Consider the following 14,312-nt stretch of genomic DNA (forward strand, 5'->3'; position numbering starts at 1 on the left):
CTGAGGTCAGATGCTTAACTGACTGAGCCATCCAGGTGCCCAGAGGAGCCTTTCTTTTTTAAAAAACAACATTTTTTAAAACATTTATTTATTTTTGAGAGAGAGACAAAGCATGAGCAGGGGAGGGGCAGAGAGAGAGGGAGACACAGAATCCAAAGCAGGCTCCAGGCTCTGAGCTGTCAGCACAGAGCCCGACACAGGGATCGAGCTCACGGACCGTGAGATCATGACCTGAGCCGAAGTCGGACGCCTAACCGACTAAGCCACCCTCTTTTTCAATGGGAAACCAGAATTTCCCCAAAAGGCTTCACATTTAGGTTCTCAGCATGTAGAGATTCACTCAGCATGAGTGCTGCTTGATCTTCAGAAAGGGGGGATGGGCGTGTTGTTTATGGCGGTCCCTCCCTCGCGTGTGTGGCCAGGGAGCAGCGGACCCACGACCATTAGCCAGCAGGACTGCTTTATCCGCAGGGTGGTCTTCCTGCTACCCTGGCCGCTACCACGGCAGCGTCCTGCGGGCTGTGTCCTCCAGAGTGCAATGAGCAATACTGCATCCGTCCTTGTTGGGGACACTGGTGCCCCCCCCCCCCCCCCCCCCCCCCACCGGCTGCTGAGCTCACCCACATGAGCTGGCTCCTCTCTACAGTCTGAGGCAGAGGCTCAGCCTGGATTGCCCATCAGTGGTCCACAGCCTTTCCTCCCCGACCCTCGAGAAACTGGGTTGGGGAGGAAAATGTCACCATTTAGCCCAGCCCCTCCATCGGGGAGATCCGGAGAAGTGGGCCTCCTTTTCCTGGCACGCTTCCACTCACCCATCACGGCCAAAGCCCAGAAGCTGGTGTTCCTGCCCCCGACCAGGCACGAGCAACCTCGCTGCCTTTGTCTGTCTCCGGTTCTCATGGACCAAAGTAAAATGTGTTCACTCGCAGAGGCCTTCATTCCAGTCTCGGGACTTTGAACGCGGCCAATGGGGTGAATCCTAACCGCGGTCTCCACCTGGTGGTCTCAGCAGACCGTGTAAATCATTTTCGCAATAGCCTTCCCCCAACGGAGGACTCCGACGTGCCCACTGGTGACAGCAGCGCTCCCCACAACCGCGAGGACTCGGCCGGGTGTGGGGCGGTTTGCAAAGGCCCCGCGGCAGGGCGATCTCCCGCCCCTGCATCGGAGAGCGCCTCGGCGGACGAGTCGTTGAGTGCTGCCCGCTCGGGTGACCTTCCTAGAGAAGGGACCAGGACTGGCCTTCCGGGGCTTACAAAGCCTGACCCGCCCTGCCACCCTGGCTGTGGCAGTGGGGACCATGCCGGGCTGACGCCGGGACCGGAGGATGGCTTTCCGCACCCAGTGGTGACTGACCGGTGTCCAGAGCTTCTGGGGGAGAAATTCCTCGGGCGTCCTTCGCTTCAACCCAGGTGGTCCACGCCGGTTCTTAGTCTGCAGCAGCTCAGCGACATGACTGCGCTTGCCTTGGCAGAAACCGGCTCGTTCCCAGGGAGAGCACGTCTGAGGGTCGTGCTGCCTGGACCAGCATCCAGCACGCGCCCGGCACGTGGAAGGTGCTCAGAAATGGCCCCTCTCCTGACTTCTTGATCAGCACAACCTCTGTGCTGGTTCCCAGTGGCCTCTGGAAACGTGATTCGGGCCCCGGGTTTGGGTGACTGATGAGTGAGAGCAGCTGGGGAGTCATCAGCGCAGAGCTCGACGCGGGGCTCGAACCCACGAACCGGGAGGTCATGACCTGAGCAGAAGTCAGATGCTTAACCGACTGAGCCACCCAGGTGCCCCAAGGGAAGCGTGTTTTGCAGGCCCTCCTGTGAAATGCCGTCTGACAAGATTCCATGGTTTTCTAGTGGCTCAGACCTAAGTCTAGGCGGCTCCTTGTTTCACCAGCAGATATTTATTTGGCAGCTACTACATGCTCACCATGTCTGAGATTCTGAACTTAACAGCCATAAACAAAACAGATCCAGACCGCTGTCCCCCGGAGCATGGATTCTACTGCAGGGGAGGGGACAGCTATAAATAAAAGCTACGGAAAGTGACTGACAAGTGCACTGGTGAAAAAGGTTGGAAGCAGGAAAGGGGGAAGGGGGGTGCTGGGGAAGGAGGTATAATTGGAAGTGGGCTGGGTAGTGAATATCCTTCCCTGTCACTTGAAAGTGGAGCAGAGAGGAAATAGTCCTGCAGCTCTCCGGGGGAGGAGCATTCGGGGGGAGGGGGGGGAAGCAGCCAGTGCAAAGGCCCTGAAGCAAGTGTGTTCATGAAACAAGCTGGTGGGTGTAGCCGGAACACAGGAGCAAGGGGCAGGAGGGGTTGAGGTCAGATGGGCCAACTTGCCAATTGTATAGACCACTGTTTGGGCTTGGCTTCCGATGAAATGGGGAGTTCTTTTGAGTTCTTTGAGCCCGAGCAGGGCATGATCAGACATTGGCTTTCTAGTCTCTGGCTCGGCTGGTGGAGATGACAGGGGAAGTGACCAGAGCAGGAATCCTCGCCAGTGGCTGGAGGGTGCTTGGGATGGAAGTCAGACTCTTCCTGTACAGGTGCTGGGGAGACAGGGCGTGGCTCTGATGATGACAAGTGCTCCTGCCCCCAGTCCATTTCACTGTCTTATAGATGAAGAAACTGAACAGAGGTAGCAATTTGCCCCAGGGGACCCGGTCTTTAAGGCAAAGCTGGAATGGATTGCAACCATCCAGGCCCCATAGCTCCGTGTGGGAGGAGCCCGGGGCTGGCTCAGCCTCCTGGACAGAGGTGGGCTGGGCGCGGGGCTCAGGGCTCAGCTGCATCCAGCTGGCCGGCCGGAAAAGAACCATTCTTGCCCCAGGGTGCATGTAATTTATTAAAGAGCTTTGACAGTCACAAGTTCCAGCAAGCCTGGGGTGGTGGCTGCAGGGTGGCCTGCTTGCCCTACAGGCACGGTTACCGAGTGTGCCTGGCCATCTGCAGAAGGGCTTTCCCTGTATGACGCATTCCTTTCTGGCCCCGTCTCGCCACTGGAGTCGCAGACCCCGGGCTGGGCAAAGGGAGCTTCTGAGGCAGTAGGACCGTCCCTCACAGCTCAGCCCTCCGATCGCCCTGGCCAAGTTTTTACCAGTTCTTTCCAGAAGGAAGGTTCCTTGGGGATCGTGCTAAGAGCAGTTTCTCAGCTACACAGACGGGGGTCCGCTCGGGATTGAAGCCCGTGCGTGTGCGGTTGTCCAAGGAGCGAGGATGGTCGCGCTCCCGTCCACCTCTGAACAGCCCAGACGGGTTTTAAAGGGAGGACTTCGGCTCAGACAGGAAATCCTGCATCTGCCAGGGAGAGCTGGCCTGCCAGTGCACGGCCCTGCTCGCCGACCGGGGCCCTCACAGGACGCAGCAGGTGCGGGAGCCGGGTCCTCGCTGCTTGAGCTGCTGCCGGAGCTGCTCCTTCTCCGCCGTCAGCACCTTCACCCTCTCCTGCAGCGTGCGCAACTCCGCCACCCACTTCTGCGGTGTGTGTGGGGGGGTGGGGTCACCCCACAAGCAGAGGCCTGAGGTGGTGCCGCCTCGGGTTTGCCCCCTCCACCCAGGGTTGAACTGACGGAGGAGGGCAAGCCCTGGAGGGCCCAGGGGGGCCTACTCAAGGCCACTGGGGACCACATGGCCCTTCCCTGCTTGGTGGGAGCCGGGTTCCTCGCCATGCCATCACCCCTGACAAATCAACCCTGGGGGCTGAGGGAAGCCGCTTGACCTGAGGGGCCTGCCAGCATCCCAGAGTCTGGGCCCGGCCTCCTCAAGGGTTGGGTAGGAGCCGCCCGGGCATGTCCCTCCCTCTCTCCGCCAGCCCCTTGCTCTCCTCTGCTTTTCTGCCATCTGATGTTTCCCTCTTGAAAAGGCTTTTTCTTAGGACTCTGTCCAGCACTAACTGCCCCCCATTGTAAGGGCCTTCCCCTAAATACAGTATAGTACGGCCCCGTCTTCAGGGTGGTCTTAAAGCTTCTCAAGATTCCATCCCCCCCCCCCAGCTCCCCCAGCCCATGGTGATGGAACATGGGGTGTAGCAGGATTATTTCAGTGCTCCCCCCACCCCCCGTGTGCTTGCGGGTGATGGAGCACTGAGGGAAACCCGATGGCATGGCCAGGACTGCTGGCCTGCCCCCGCCCCAGCCGCTTACCTGCTTGCACCACTCCTGGATGGCGTGGACAGACAGCGGGCCCTGGATGCTCCCGTCCCGCCGCAAGAACACCTCCCCCTGGTCAGTCTCATAGAGCTGCGGCTCGGCCTGGGCCCTGGGGGCACGCACGCTCAGGCGGATCACCTTGGTAAGGGCGACAGCGACTCTGGTCGCTAATCCCACCTGGCTGGCTCTTCCGGGCTCCTGGGGCAGCCTGGTGGGCGTGGGGGCAAGGGGGCACTTCTGGCCTCTCCGGTCACTCTGCCCGGCCCCCCTCTGCCCCACCCTCCACCCCCCAGCCCTGCTCAGCAGAGCCGAATGGGGCCATCACGCGGGGGCCAGACAGACCCAGGGCTCACCTTGAGGGGGGTGGGGGAGGCGATGGTGCTGACCACGGGGATGAAAGAGAGTGTGTAGGCGTCGGGGAAGACCTGGGGCTGGAAACCCTGCAGGATGGAGTCCACCAGCAGGCGCACGCGGTCCTCGTCGCGGTGGCTGCAGGGGACGCCCCGCACCAGGCCGCTGTCCTCGACGCCCACAAACAGGCTGCCGCCCTCGCCGTTGAGGAAGGCGCACGCGTAGCGCCGCAGGTGGTGCTTGAAGGCCAGGCTCAGGTACTCGCCGCCGCCGCGCTTGAACTCCACGCTGCGCGTCTCGCTGCCCAGGAAGGCGCCCTGGAAGAGGCGCTCCTGGCCCGGGACCTCCTGGTGCACGATGGCGCTGTCGGAGCGTGCGCCGCTGGGCCGGTCCTGGGACCTCTGTGGGGCCCGTGCCGGGGGGCTGTTGGCAGGGCTGGGGCTCGGGCTCCGGCTGCTGTCGTCCTCCCGCTGGGGTGAGGGGTGAGAGTAAGGAGCCTCGGGGGACAGGACAAGAGGGACGGGACACACCTCCTTCCGCCTGGGGCCCAGCCCGCTGGGGCATCCTAATGCCCCGTCCCAGGCGGAAGGGCCTAACTGCCCACCGTCCTGCAGCCAGTGCTGGAAACCTGCTAAGTCAAGGGTTTGAGCCGCCACTGCTCCTTCCTGCTGGGCTATGGTAGGCATGGTGAGGACAAAGAGTTCTCCTTCTCAGGTCGGGGGCCAGAACCCTGGAGGCCAATCTCTTCCCACTTAGATTGTAGACTGGCCTCTGAGGCTCGGGGCCAAGATCATTCCAACAGATAACCCCCTTCTTGTCTCCCTGAAATGCCTGCCTATCGCTTTCTGGACCACTGATCAGTCCTGAATCTCAACCCTCCTCTGGCCCTCCTGAGACCCCTTCCGTGGTTTCTGTTTTGTTCTCGGGCTCTGTGCGTGAGCAGACTCATGGCCACCGGCCTCTTCTGGGCCTCATCACGGCCTCCGTACCTCCCATCCACCCTCCTTGCTGACCCTGGACGCAAGAAGATTCTCACTCCTCCCTTACTGGGTTCTCTGCTGCTGTCCCCGGCTCCTTGCTGCCTCCCAGTCTCCAGCAGGGGCTTCCGGGGCTGGGAGTGCCGTGCGGGCTGGGGCATGGTGGTGAGGGGCGCATCCCTACCAGCCCTGCAGTTCCCAAAGGAAACAGTTTCTCAGAAACACGAGAAACTGCCACACAAACATGAAGTCAGGCTCACAGGTCTTGAAATGTCGGTCACAGAGCTGTTCAGTTCTGCAACCATTTGAACACCACGGAGTTTTCATCCCGAAAGAAAAGGAAAACCAAGATCACCTGTCTCACAGAGTGTCCTGCCACAGCTGCAGTGAGTTGACTGCGCCCTCCCATCCCCCATAAAGGCCCACCTTCCCTCCCTCCCCCTGCTTCGGTCTCGAAGCCCTTCCTGGCCCCTGCCCTCTGGCCCAGCTTTCTTCCTCAGCTCCCCAGCAGCCTTCAACCTGAGCTCCAGCGGCACCAAAAGGCTTGCCCTTCTGCAAATGCAACATCCCCCCTCACCGTGTCCCCCTGCCTAGAACGACCTTGCGCTCCCCGAGTCCCAGCTTAGACTTCAGCCCTTCTGTGAATCTGTCCCCACAGCTCTGTGTCCTCCCACGGCTCCAGGCTGCCGAAGCGCTGTAACTGGCTCTGTCTGGCTCTGCTCAAAGATGAGGGCTCTTTAAGGCAGGGCCGAGCCTTTGCTTTCTGCTGTGCTGCCTGGCCTGGAGCGGGCACTGATGTTGGCCAGCCGAGTGGATGAGGTGGGCCAAAGAGAAAACCCTGAAGGCCCAGGCTGGCCCAGACCCAGAGGATGGAATACAGAAGGGCCCAGGGAGGAGTCCCCACACTTTGGCCCTTCTCCAAACGCTTCCAGGCTGGAGGCAAACTGTGAAGGTCAGTGAGCCTCCCCAGAGTCAGCAGGCAGTGCCAGCCTCAGGCTATGCTCATTTGAGTAGCAGCAGGTTTGCAGATCTGCCCCTGGCTCCTCAAAGACACACCTCCACCCCTGCCCCGCCCCCGGGTGAGGCTCTGGGGCTTGCAGGCTTGGTGGCTCCAGAAGCGCCCTCTTTACCTCTCTGGCGCGCGAGGGCCCTCGGCCGTCACCCAACACCAGCGCCTTCCCGCGGGCCACCAGCTCCTTGAGGATCTGGTGCTCCTCCACGGCCGTCTGCAGGCGCCAGGGGAGGGAGGCCAGGCTGTCCCTGTGGGTGGTCATCTGCACCAGTGCGTAGGCCTTCCGTGGTCGCCTCACCACCTCGATGTGCTCCCGTGCCACCGGCAGCCCCAGCCGTTCCAGGGCGTCTCGCAGCAGGCAGGTGAGCACAGGCACTGAGAACTGGGGGTTCAGGTGGCCCACGTAGAGAATGTGCGTGCTGGGCGTCACCTGCAGGCCTGAGTCCTCAGGCAGGGACTCTTCCCCGGGGACCTCTTGCAGGGGCGGCGTGCCCGGGAGCTCCATGAGGGGCTGCTGCACCTGCGTTTGCGGTGATCTCTTCCTGGGGGTGGGGTCCCTGGAGAGGTCTCCCTCAGAAGGGCTTCCGGGATTCCTTACTGCTGGCTGTTCTTCCCAGGGCCTCCCAGGGGACTCAGGGGGTGCAGAGGCTCCTGGGAGGTTCACAGATTGGCAGAGGCTGGGCAGAGCCAGAGGGAGGGAGGGAGGGAGGGCAGAGGGCCAGCCGGAAGGGGCCTGCCACCCACCCAAGCCCAAGGCCTAGGACAGGAAAGAAGGGAGTCAGCCAGGGCTGAGGCAGACAGCAGAGCATGCGCGCCTGCCCCTCCATTCTACAGGAAGGAAGACCGAGGGGATATGCCCAAAGAGGGGCCGAGGGGACCAGAACTCAGGTCTTTGAGGGCCCCACCACAACCCTTCGTGGGCCTCAGACGTCCTGTCTTTCCTCTCCAGTCCACAGGCTGGAGGCCTCCCAGGGTTTCCTGCCCCCCAGGGGTCCCTGCTGCCTCCAGGCCCCAGGGAAACCTTTTCAAGGGGACTCTGGAGAGGAAGCTTTAACCCGGGGCTTGGAGGACCAGCAGCAGCCACACCGAAGCTTCTTGCCCCGTCTGAGCCTGGTGTGAGCCCAGCAGAGGCTCTGAAACAGGGCTGGGCCAGAGGGTTTTTAGAGCAGGGGACACTGATGAAAGCTTTGGCCCCTCCCCAGAAAAACGGCCTTCCAGTTTGAGGAGGCTCACGGCCCTTCTTAAGAACTCCTGGTCTAAGACCGAATCCTCTGATTTGGGTCCAGAGAGCAGAAGTGAGGAGGGGCAGAGCTGGCGCCCTTAAGGACGCCCGCTCCCGCAGGGCCAGGGGCCTCATGCCCGAGCTGTGCACAGACGGAACACACAGGAGCCCTCCACTCACCCCCACACACCCGGCCTCCGTTCTGGGCAGCAGCTACCACCCGCCTGCATCTTTTCAGATTGGATCCTTGAGACAGTCAGGGCCTGGCGACCAGCACGGCTGGGTGGGGGCATTCAGGGCAAACAGGAACAGGAGGAAAAGGGAGGCCTATGACCCTCATGTCCTGAGGGTTCCTGGTGGAGCGTGGGGGGTGCCCGCCCTCAGCTCCCACAGACTCCTGACCCCTGGCCAGCAGCTCCCTGGTTTGGGGGGGGGATCTTGGGGGCTCCGCGGCGGGCAGGGAGAACAGGGGCTGCAGGAAGTGGGCGGGGCCTGCACAGCCACTTCTGTGATCTCACAGGAGTCAACAATGACTTCCTGGCCGGCCTCAGGCCCCCGGTTGGGAAGTCAATCAGGAAAACTCCTCCCCCCCCCTTCCCGACCCCCAAGGTAGTGAACACACACTATGGCTGGGCTGTGTGGCTCCGTCTGGGCAGCTCCCAGAGTCCAGGGGCTGAGAACGTACTTCCTCCTTCTGTAATGTCTCTCCTGTCCCTGCCCCAAACCGTGACCACGCAGGTCCTCCGGTGCCACGAGTCCCCATCTTCCCCTTCGTGACCAATCCCAGGCTCCGCTGAGCACTGATGACCCAGCTACTCCCAAGACGGATCTGAGCACACACCGCTGGGCCCAGGGCTGCCCCGGACCCCAGGCCCCCTGCTCCACGCCAGAGACGGAGGTTGCTGTCCGGCCGGAGCCCTGAAAAATAGGTCAAGATTTGCCACTTCAAGGACAGGGTTGTCACCTGTTGTTTGACAGGGGCCAAGACATGGGTGATACACAGCCTTTATTAAAAGCAGAAATCTGTTCTGCAGCGGGTGGGGGGGTTTGGTAAATGCTTTCATTATGCAGATGTAGGTAGCTCGTTCCCACGCGGCTTCTGGAAGTCCTGAGTTGGGGGGTGGTGAGTGTGGAGGCAGATGCTCCTGACTGGGGAGGCTGGGGGCAGCGGGGTGCTTCCCTTCTCTGAGCAGCCGTTCTAGAGATGCTAATGGAGTTTTGTTTCCCTCAGGGACACTGAGGCAGAGGCTTGGCTGGGGAAGCCCAGAGAGGAGACCGAGGCCGTCAGGCGCAGCGTGAGGCTCTGGAAGAGCCTGGCAGGTGCCCTCCCCGTGCCCACCCCGGCATGACGGCTGGGAGCTCCCCATGCTCCCCCTCCTCTCTTTCAGGCCTGTCTAGACTCTGCCAACACGAGCTGCTCTCACGGCAACCACACAGCAGGGGCTGTAGCTGCCGAAGAAGAAGGCTACGTGGGGTCGTGGCTGGCCAGGAGAGGCGCCCTGACGGACGGAACATGTGAACATGTGAACCAGAGGACGTGACTCACTTCTCCAGGGGCCTTGCTATCAGGCAGCCTTTTGCGTGAGGTTTTCCACGCTGATCTGCGTGCCCAAGCTCTCCCCACTCTTACTGGGGGTCTCTTTAAACATCTGCATTACTAATTTCCCTGGGATCTTTAACCACCTTACGTGAAATGAACATCCTTTCCACTTCCTTTGGGGGGGGGGGGTAAAAACTGTCATTGTAAGCACTGAATACATTTACAAAGTGATGTCTTAAATACTGAAATGTGCTGCAATATCACTGGGTTACTTACAGCATCAGGCTTTCTAACAGTATTGATGGCGCTTTGCAGGTGGCCCGGCCGGTGGCAGACACAGGTCCGGTGTTAGGGATAAGCAGCCCCTTGTAGTCCCCTCACTGGATGTCTGTGGCCTTATTGACAAACCCTACTTTGCACTAGAGGGAAAAAACTCTTGAATCTAAGATTAAGAATGTGAGGTGGACCCAAAGATGAGGGGGAGAGGGAAGCTATGGATAAGGTTCTTCCCGTGTTATCTGGAGAATGTCCACTTGGTGGCCCCACACGGCCACGATCCCCGAAACCACATCAACAACGGGTGTCTGCGCTGACTGCCCAGGGAGGCCAGCCAAGGAGCAGAGGGGCAGGGGCAGAGGCCAGAACTGAGCTCAGCCATCATGTGGGAGAGGACAGGATGTCCGGAGAGCAAACTCTGGAGCTCGGGGGAGAAGTGGTATGGACCCAGCCTTTGTCATCTGGGCCCCACGGCGGCGCCCCAGCCCATCTGGAACCTTCCCCTTGCGAGTGGGCATCTGCCTGCTGATTCCCGCCCACCTCTGGCAGGGTCCAGCCCCAGCTACCCACAGGTGTCTTGGGTCCTGTGTCTTTACACTGGGACTTGTCAGCTGTGGGTCGCTGGAAGCACCTGCAGTGGCTTTGGTGTTGCAGGCCCGGCACAGATGCACAGTGTGTGACACGTGGCTGTCGTGGTCCCTGGTCTAGAGGTTTCCAGCTGTGGAGCTTCCTGATAAAATGAGGTGACAGAGGGCAAGGAGGCTGCCAAAAGCTGAGGGACGATGAGGGGAGGGTGTCTGGGCTCTCCGAGGCAAGAATGTTCTCCAAGGTTTTAGCGTTAGTTGCGGGGAGGAGGGGGGAGTCACCTTACGGCTCTTCCTGAGGAGGGATCATGGCATCGGTGTGAGGGTAGAAACAGTGTCCACTCGGACGACCAGAGCCACAGCCCAGAGATCTCAGGTTGTTTCAGAAAGATGTCACCGAGGGATGCTGCGGAGGCTCCTGCTCAGGACTAACGGCCTGACAACGCGGAGGTGACAGGGACCGTGTGGCCAGCAGCAGAGAGGGGCCACAGGTGGGGAGGGGGCAGACAGTTCCTGACACCATTCAGCCCTCAGTAGAGCCTGGACTCTTCCGTCCTCTCCTGAAGCACATGAACCTCCTGCTGTTCCTCTGCACCGGAGTCAACGCCCTCTCCTTGTGGTGGTGAGTGTGGCACGTGAAGCTGGTGCCGGGGGGCCTGTGACCCCCCCAGTCCCAGATGTGTTCCCATTTTGTGGGCAGCTGGACTACTGGGGGTTCATGGAGTGGTCTCGCCTGCCCGGCAGGTGTTTGGGGATGCCAGAGGCCACTTCAGCTTCTCTGAAGGACTCTGGGTCACTATCAGAAGGCTTGGTTTTGGGGGGCACCAGGGTGGCTCAGTCGGTTAAAGCAGCCGACTTTGGCTCCGGTCATGATCTCACGGTTGGTGGGTTTGAGCCCCGCATCTGCTGTCAGTGCAGAGCCTGCTTTGGATCCTTTGTCTCTCTCAGTCCCTCCCCTGCTCTCTCTCTCAAAAATAAATAATATTAAAAAAAAAAAAGGCTTGGCTTTGGGAAACAACTTCAAAAGTCTTTTTTGCAGTCCTGACCCCAGAAGTTAGGGCAGTAGAGCGAAGGGGTAACCATCTTCTCGCCTCCTACAGAATCTGACACACGGGTACCTTTCTAGTTCTGTTCCTCGGGAAGCCGGATGAAAGGGGAATGTCAGCTGTCTCAAGGCAACGTTGCTCAAGGCAGGAACGGACCGTAACTGTAAATTATCTGGACCAGCCGCTTTGGGCCTCCTCAGTGCCGTGACTCAATGGGGCACGTCCCTTGTAGGGACCCGGAAGCGATGCCTGTGGAGTAGCTGTGCCGACGAACTGGGGAGTTGTTGCTCCCTCGGGGCGTGATGCTAAGCCAAGGTGAACCCCACGGCTCCCCGATGTGCCCCATCCTCTTGCCACCTGGGCTGTCACCTGGATGATGGCGGGCCCTGCCAGGACTACCCCACCGAGGAGGACTGCTTCATGCTGTCCTGTGGGCGGGTGATGGTGCCTGACAGCCTTCAAGGTGGGTCTTGACTCTGAATGGTCAGCAGGATCCGAGACGGTGGCCCCAGGAGGGTGTGACAGGCACCCCTAATTAGCTGTGGAGTTTGGGCCAAGGAGCTCTCTCCAAGCTTCAGTTTTGCACTTGTAGATGGGAGGAACACGGTCGTTCTAGAGGGTTGTAGGGAGGTTGAAGTGAGATGCAGGACATAAACCACTCGGCCCAAGTGTGTCAGCACAAGCGTACACTCTTGGAGACTGGGAGGCAAGTGGGGTGGACGCCAATTCGCTCCGTAAGGTGCAACCCCGCAGTGTGCCTGGCTTGTCTACATGTGCTGGCATTACCTTCAGTCCCCGTGTCTCGTGGGGAAGGGGCACACCGCTAAGTTCATTGTGGGGGTTCAGTGAGGCCCTCTTTGGCAGTGAATGGACAGCACAGCTTGCCACCCCGGTGCCCAGGAGCCTGTGGAGAACGGTCCTGTTCTGGTTCGGCAGCCCTGGCCGTGACGGCATCCCAGGGACCACGGTTAGAACCCACAGGAGCCAAGTGGAAGACAGGTTACAAGTCAGTCACCACGTCTGAACCAGCCATGGTGAGCGCTGGGAGGGCCCTCTGGTCTCATCTGAAACCCTCATACCACACGGGCCCAAAGAAGTGAAGTGACCCACCCAAAGCATCACAATAAAGAGACTGGCTAGAACCTCAGCCTTGGCCTCGGCGTCAGATTACTTGGCTTCAAACGATTGCTTTGGCGCTTCCTCGCCGTGAGCTAAGCGTGCGCTTCCTCGCCGTGAGCTAAGCGTGCGCTTCCTGATCTGTAAAATGGGTTTGCCGTGAAGATTTAACGAGACGATTCTAATTCCTGTGGAGTTCCCGGGGCCCTCGGTGACGTAAGAGTGTCAGCTATCGTGAGGTTTTCCTGCATGGCGCTGCTGCCCCCTCCAGTGACCCCCATAGAAACGGGGTCCCACGTCGGCACAACGGGTACCATGCCAGCTGGCTGGCCCGCACATCTCCTCGCCCCACGATGAGGAGGAGGACGACGAACCCGGCCATGGAGGCTCTTGGAGCTGCTGACCCAAACACGGCTCTTCCCCCTGGGCTCCGCGTAGCCGCCGCGTTCCCTGCTGTCTAGCCACACCAGAGCGGAGCCCTCTGAGGGCACAGAACGGACTCCACGCCGCCTTCCCAGTGGGCATCTGGCAGGCGGCCTGCTCTTCAGGGACTGCTGGAGTCGGGAGAACTCTTGGGGATCACCTTGTCTACATGCCTCACTTAAGGACGAGGGAGCCAGGACCAAGAACGGCGAGTGCTCCGCCACTGGAGGTGCAGTGCGCCGCCGACTGATTAAAACCACACAGGCATCTATATTGGTTTTTATTTATAAACAAATTGACATAAAAGAAGTCCAGATGGCAGCGGGCGCAGCTGACCTGCTCACAAAGGAAGCATCTGGATAATGGAGAGGGGACAACCAGACTCCAGCCGGGAGACCCTTCCCTCCCATCTGCCTTACGGGCTTTGTGGCCTAAAATCCGGGGGCCTGACCTTCTTCGGCAGCAGTTCTGGCCAGGGCAGGGAGCTGTGTGGGGGAGGGTGTGGGCGGGGGACTCCCATTCCCACAGACGAGGCCTGGGGCTGCAGAGGGCCCCTGGAGGCGGAGGGGAAGGTGGCAGACACTCTCTTCTCCCCAAGCTGAGGGGTACACGGTCAAGGCCTGAGGGATCTGTCCACCCCACAGAGCAAGCGCTCCAGGGTGATGTGGTCTGAGAAGAGCCCATGCTTCTCTGGGACCGGGGCGGGGCAGTCTCTCACCTCCTGAAACCCGGTGTCTGGAGCGGGAGGAGTATGAACCGGAGGGCTTGCCCGAGTGCCAGAAACAATAAATTAACAATAAGAAAAGATCTTTTTTAAAAAAAGGTAGAGGTTTGCACCATGAGTTTGGAGTCTGGAGCTCTTGTGAGGAGGTGGCGGGAGCTGTGGGGCAATGGGGTGCCACACCAGGCCCGGCAGGTGGCAGGGGAACTGGGCACGAGTGTCAATTCAGGGCCCCCGTCTTCTGGGGCCTCAGAGGTCAGCCCCTTCCTCCATCACCCGGAAGGTGTTCAGTCTAAACGCCCGCTGAAAGGCCAGCGGGCTTGAGAAATAAATACAGAGGGGCCTCAGAGCCAAGGCAGGGCTGAGGGCAAGAGCAGCGCCAGCCCTGGGCCCCACACTCCCCCCTCCTCAGTCCTTCATGGAAGGACGTATCATGGCAGGAGGGGGAGCAGTGGTGGCTCCACACAGCCTCCTGGAGTCCTGAGGCGGCCCTGAGCCCCACTGAGGCGCCCGGAGCAGACTGTTGGCCCTCCTTCCGGGGAGAAGAATGTCGACCCCTTCCGGAGGACCCCGCAGTTGTCTGGGCGGTGTCTCCTGGTTCAGAACTTGCCCTGCTTCAGCCGGTCAATGTGGAAGGAGAGCTTGAGCGCGGGCCCCAGCTTCAGCCCCATGTACTTCATCATCATGTCGCTGCGCAGCAGAAGCAGGGCCTTGCCATCGATCTCCTGGCGGGGGTGGGGGGAGGCACCATCAGAGGCCTGGTGGGTCTGACCACCCAGGTTTTGATGAAAGCCACCCAGGCACGCGGGGCCCAGTGAGCACGCTGTGCCGCTAAAGCCTACCTGTTCCCACAGCTTCTGCTGCCGGCCCCACATCTGCTACTGAGCCCAGCAGGTGCG

The 14,312-nt window shown here is 60.5% G+C and overlaps 2 protein-coding genes and 1 long non-coding RNA gene across 12 annotated transcripts in view; 1 reads left to right on the forward strand and 2 right to left on the reverse strand.

The window, feature by feature from the left end:
• Nucleotides 1–3,348: 3,348 nt before the first annotated feature.
• Nucleotides 3,349–7,842, reverse strand: SLFNL1 (schlafen like 1). The gene is made up of 6 exons (XM_032594076.1): nt 7,804–7,842; nt 7,230–7,242; nt 6,604–7,136; nt 4,499–4,843; nt 4,140–4,283; nt 3,349–3,471 (listed from the first exon to the last, which is right to left on the reverse strand). Exons 1-6 carry the CDS (start codon nt 7,840–7,842, stop codon nt 3,349–3,351), a joined length of 1,197 nt encoding a protein of 398 aa, XP_032449967.1.
• Nucleotides 7,843–8,448: 606 nt separating this feature from the next.
• Nucleotides 8,449–11,291, forward strand: LOC116738254. Its single transcript, XR_004343961.1, has 3 exons — nt 8,449–8,636; nt 8,939–10,729; nt 11,208–11,291. It is a non-coding gene; the product is annotated as an uncharacterized LOC116738254 (long non-coding RNA).
• Nucleotides 11,292–12,955: 1,664 nt separating this feature from the next.
• Nucleotides 12,956–14,312, reverse strand: part of SCMH1 (Scm polycomb group protein homolog 1) — a 187,458-nt gene continuing 186,101 nt past the window's right edge. For 9 of the 10 annotated variants that reach the window (XM_030323809.1, XM_030323801.1, XM_030323800.1 and 6 more), the window contains one exon: nt 12,956–14,138. In XM_030323809.1, coding sequence (XP_030179669.1) covers nt 14,013–14,138 — 126 coding nt within the window. In that variant the 3' untranslated portion in view covers nt 12,956–14,012. The remainder of the gene's footprint in view (nt 14,139–14,312) is intronic. The other variant, XM_030323808.1, reaches the window with a different exon arrangement.

Source organism: Lynx canadensis, chromosome C1, assembly GCF_007474595.2.
Source record: "Lynx canadensis isolate LIC74 chromosome C1, mLynCan4.pri.v2, whole genome shotgun sequence".
Lineage (NCBI taxonomy): Eukaryota > Metazoa > Chordata > Mammalia > Carnivora > Felidae > Lynx > Lynx canadensis.

Excerpts from the sequence above, each read along its gene's own strand:
- SLFNL1 (XM_032594076.1), bottom strand. The coding sequence starts at position 7,842 with ATGAGGCCCCTGGCCCTGCGGGAGCGGGCGTCCTTAAGG. Across the intron at positions 4,284-4,498 it reads CCTCCCCCACCCCCCTCAAG|GTGATCCGCCTGAGCGTGCG; the intron begins GTGAGCCCTGGG and ends GCCCTTACCAAG. Across the intron at positions 3,472-4,139 it reads TCCAGGAGTGGTGCAAGCAG|AAGTGGGTGGCGGAGTTGCG; the intron begins GTAAGCGGCTGG and ends CACACACCGCAG.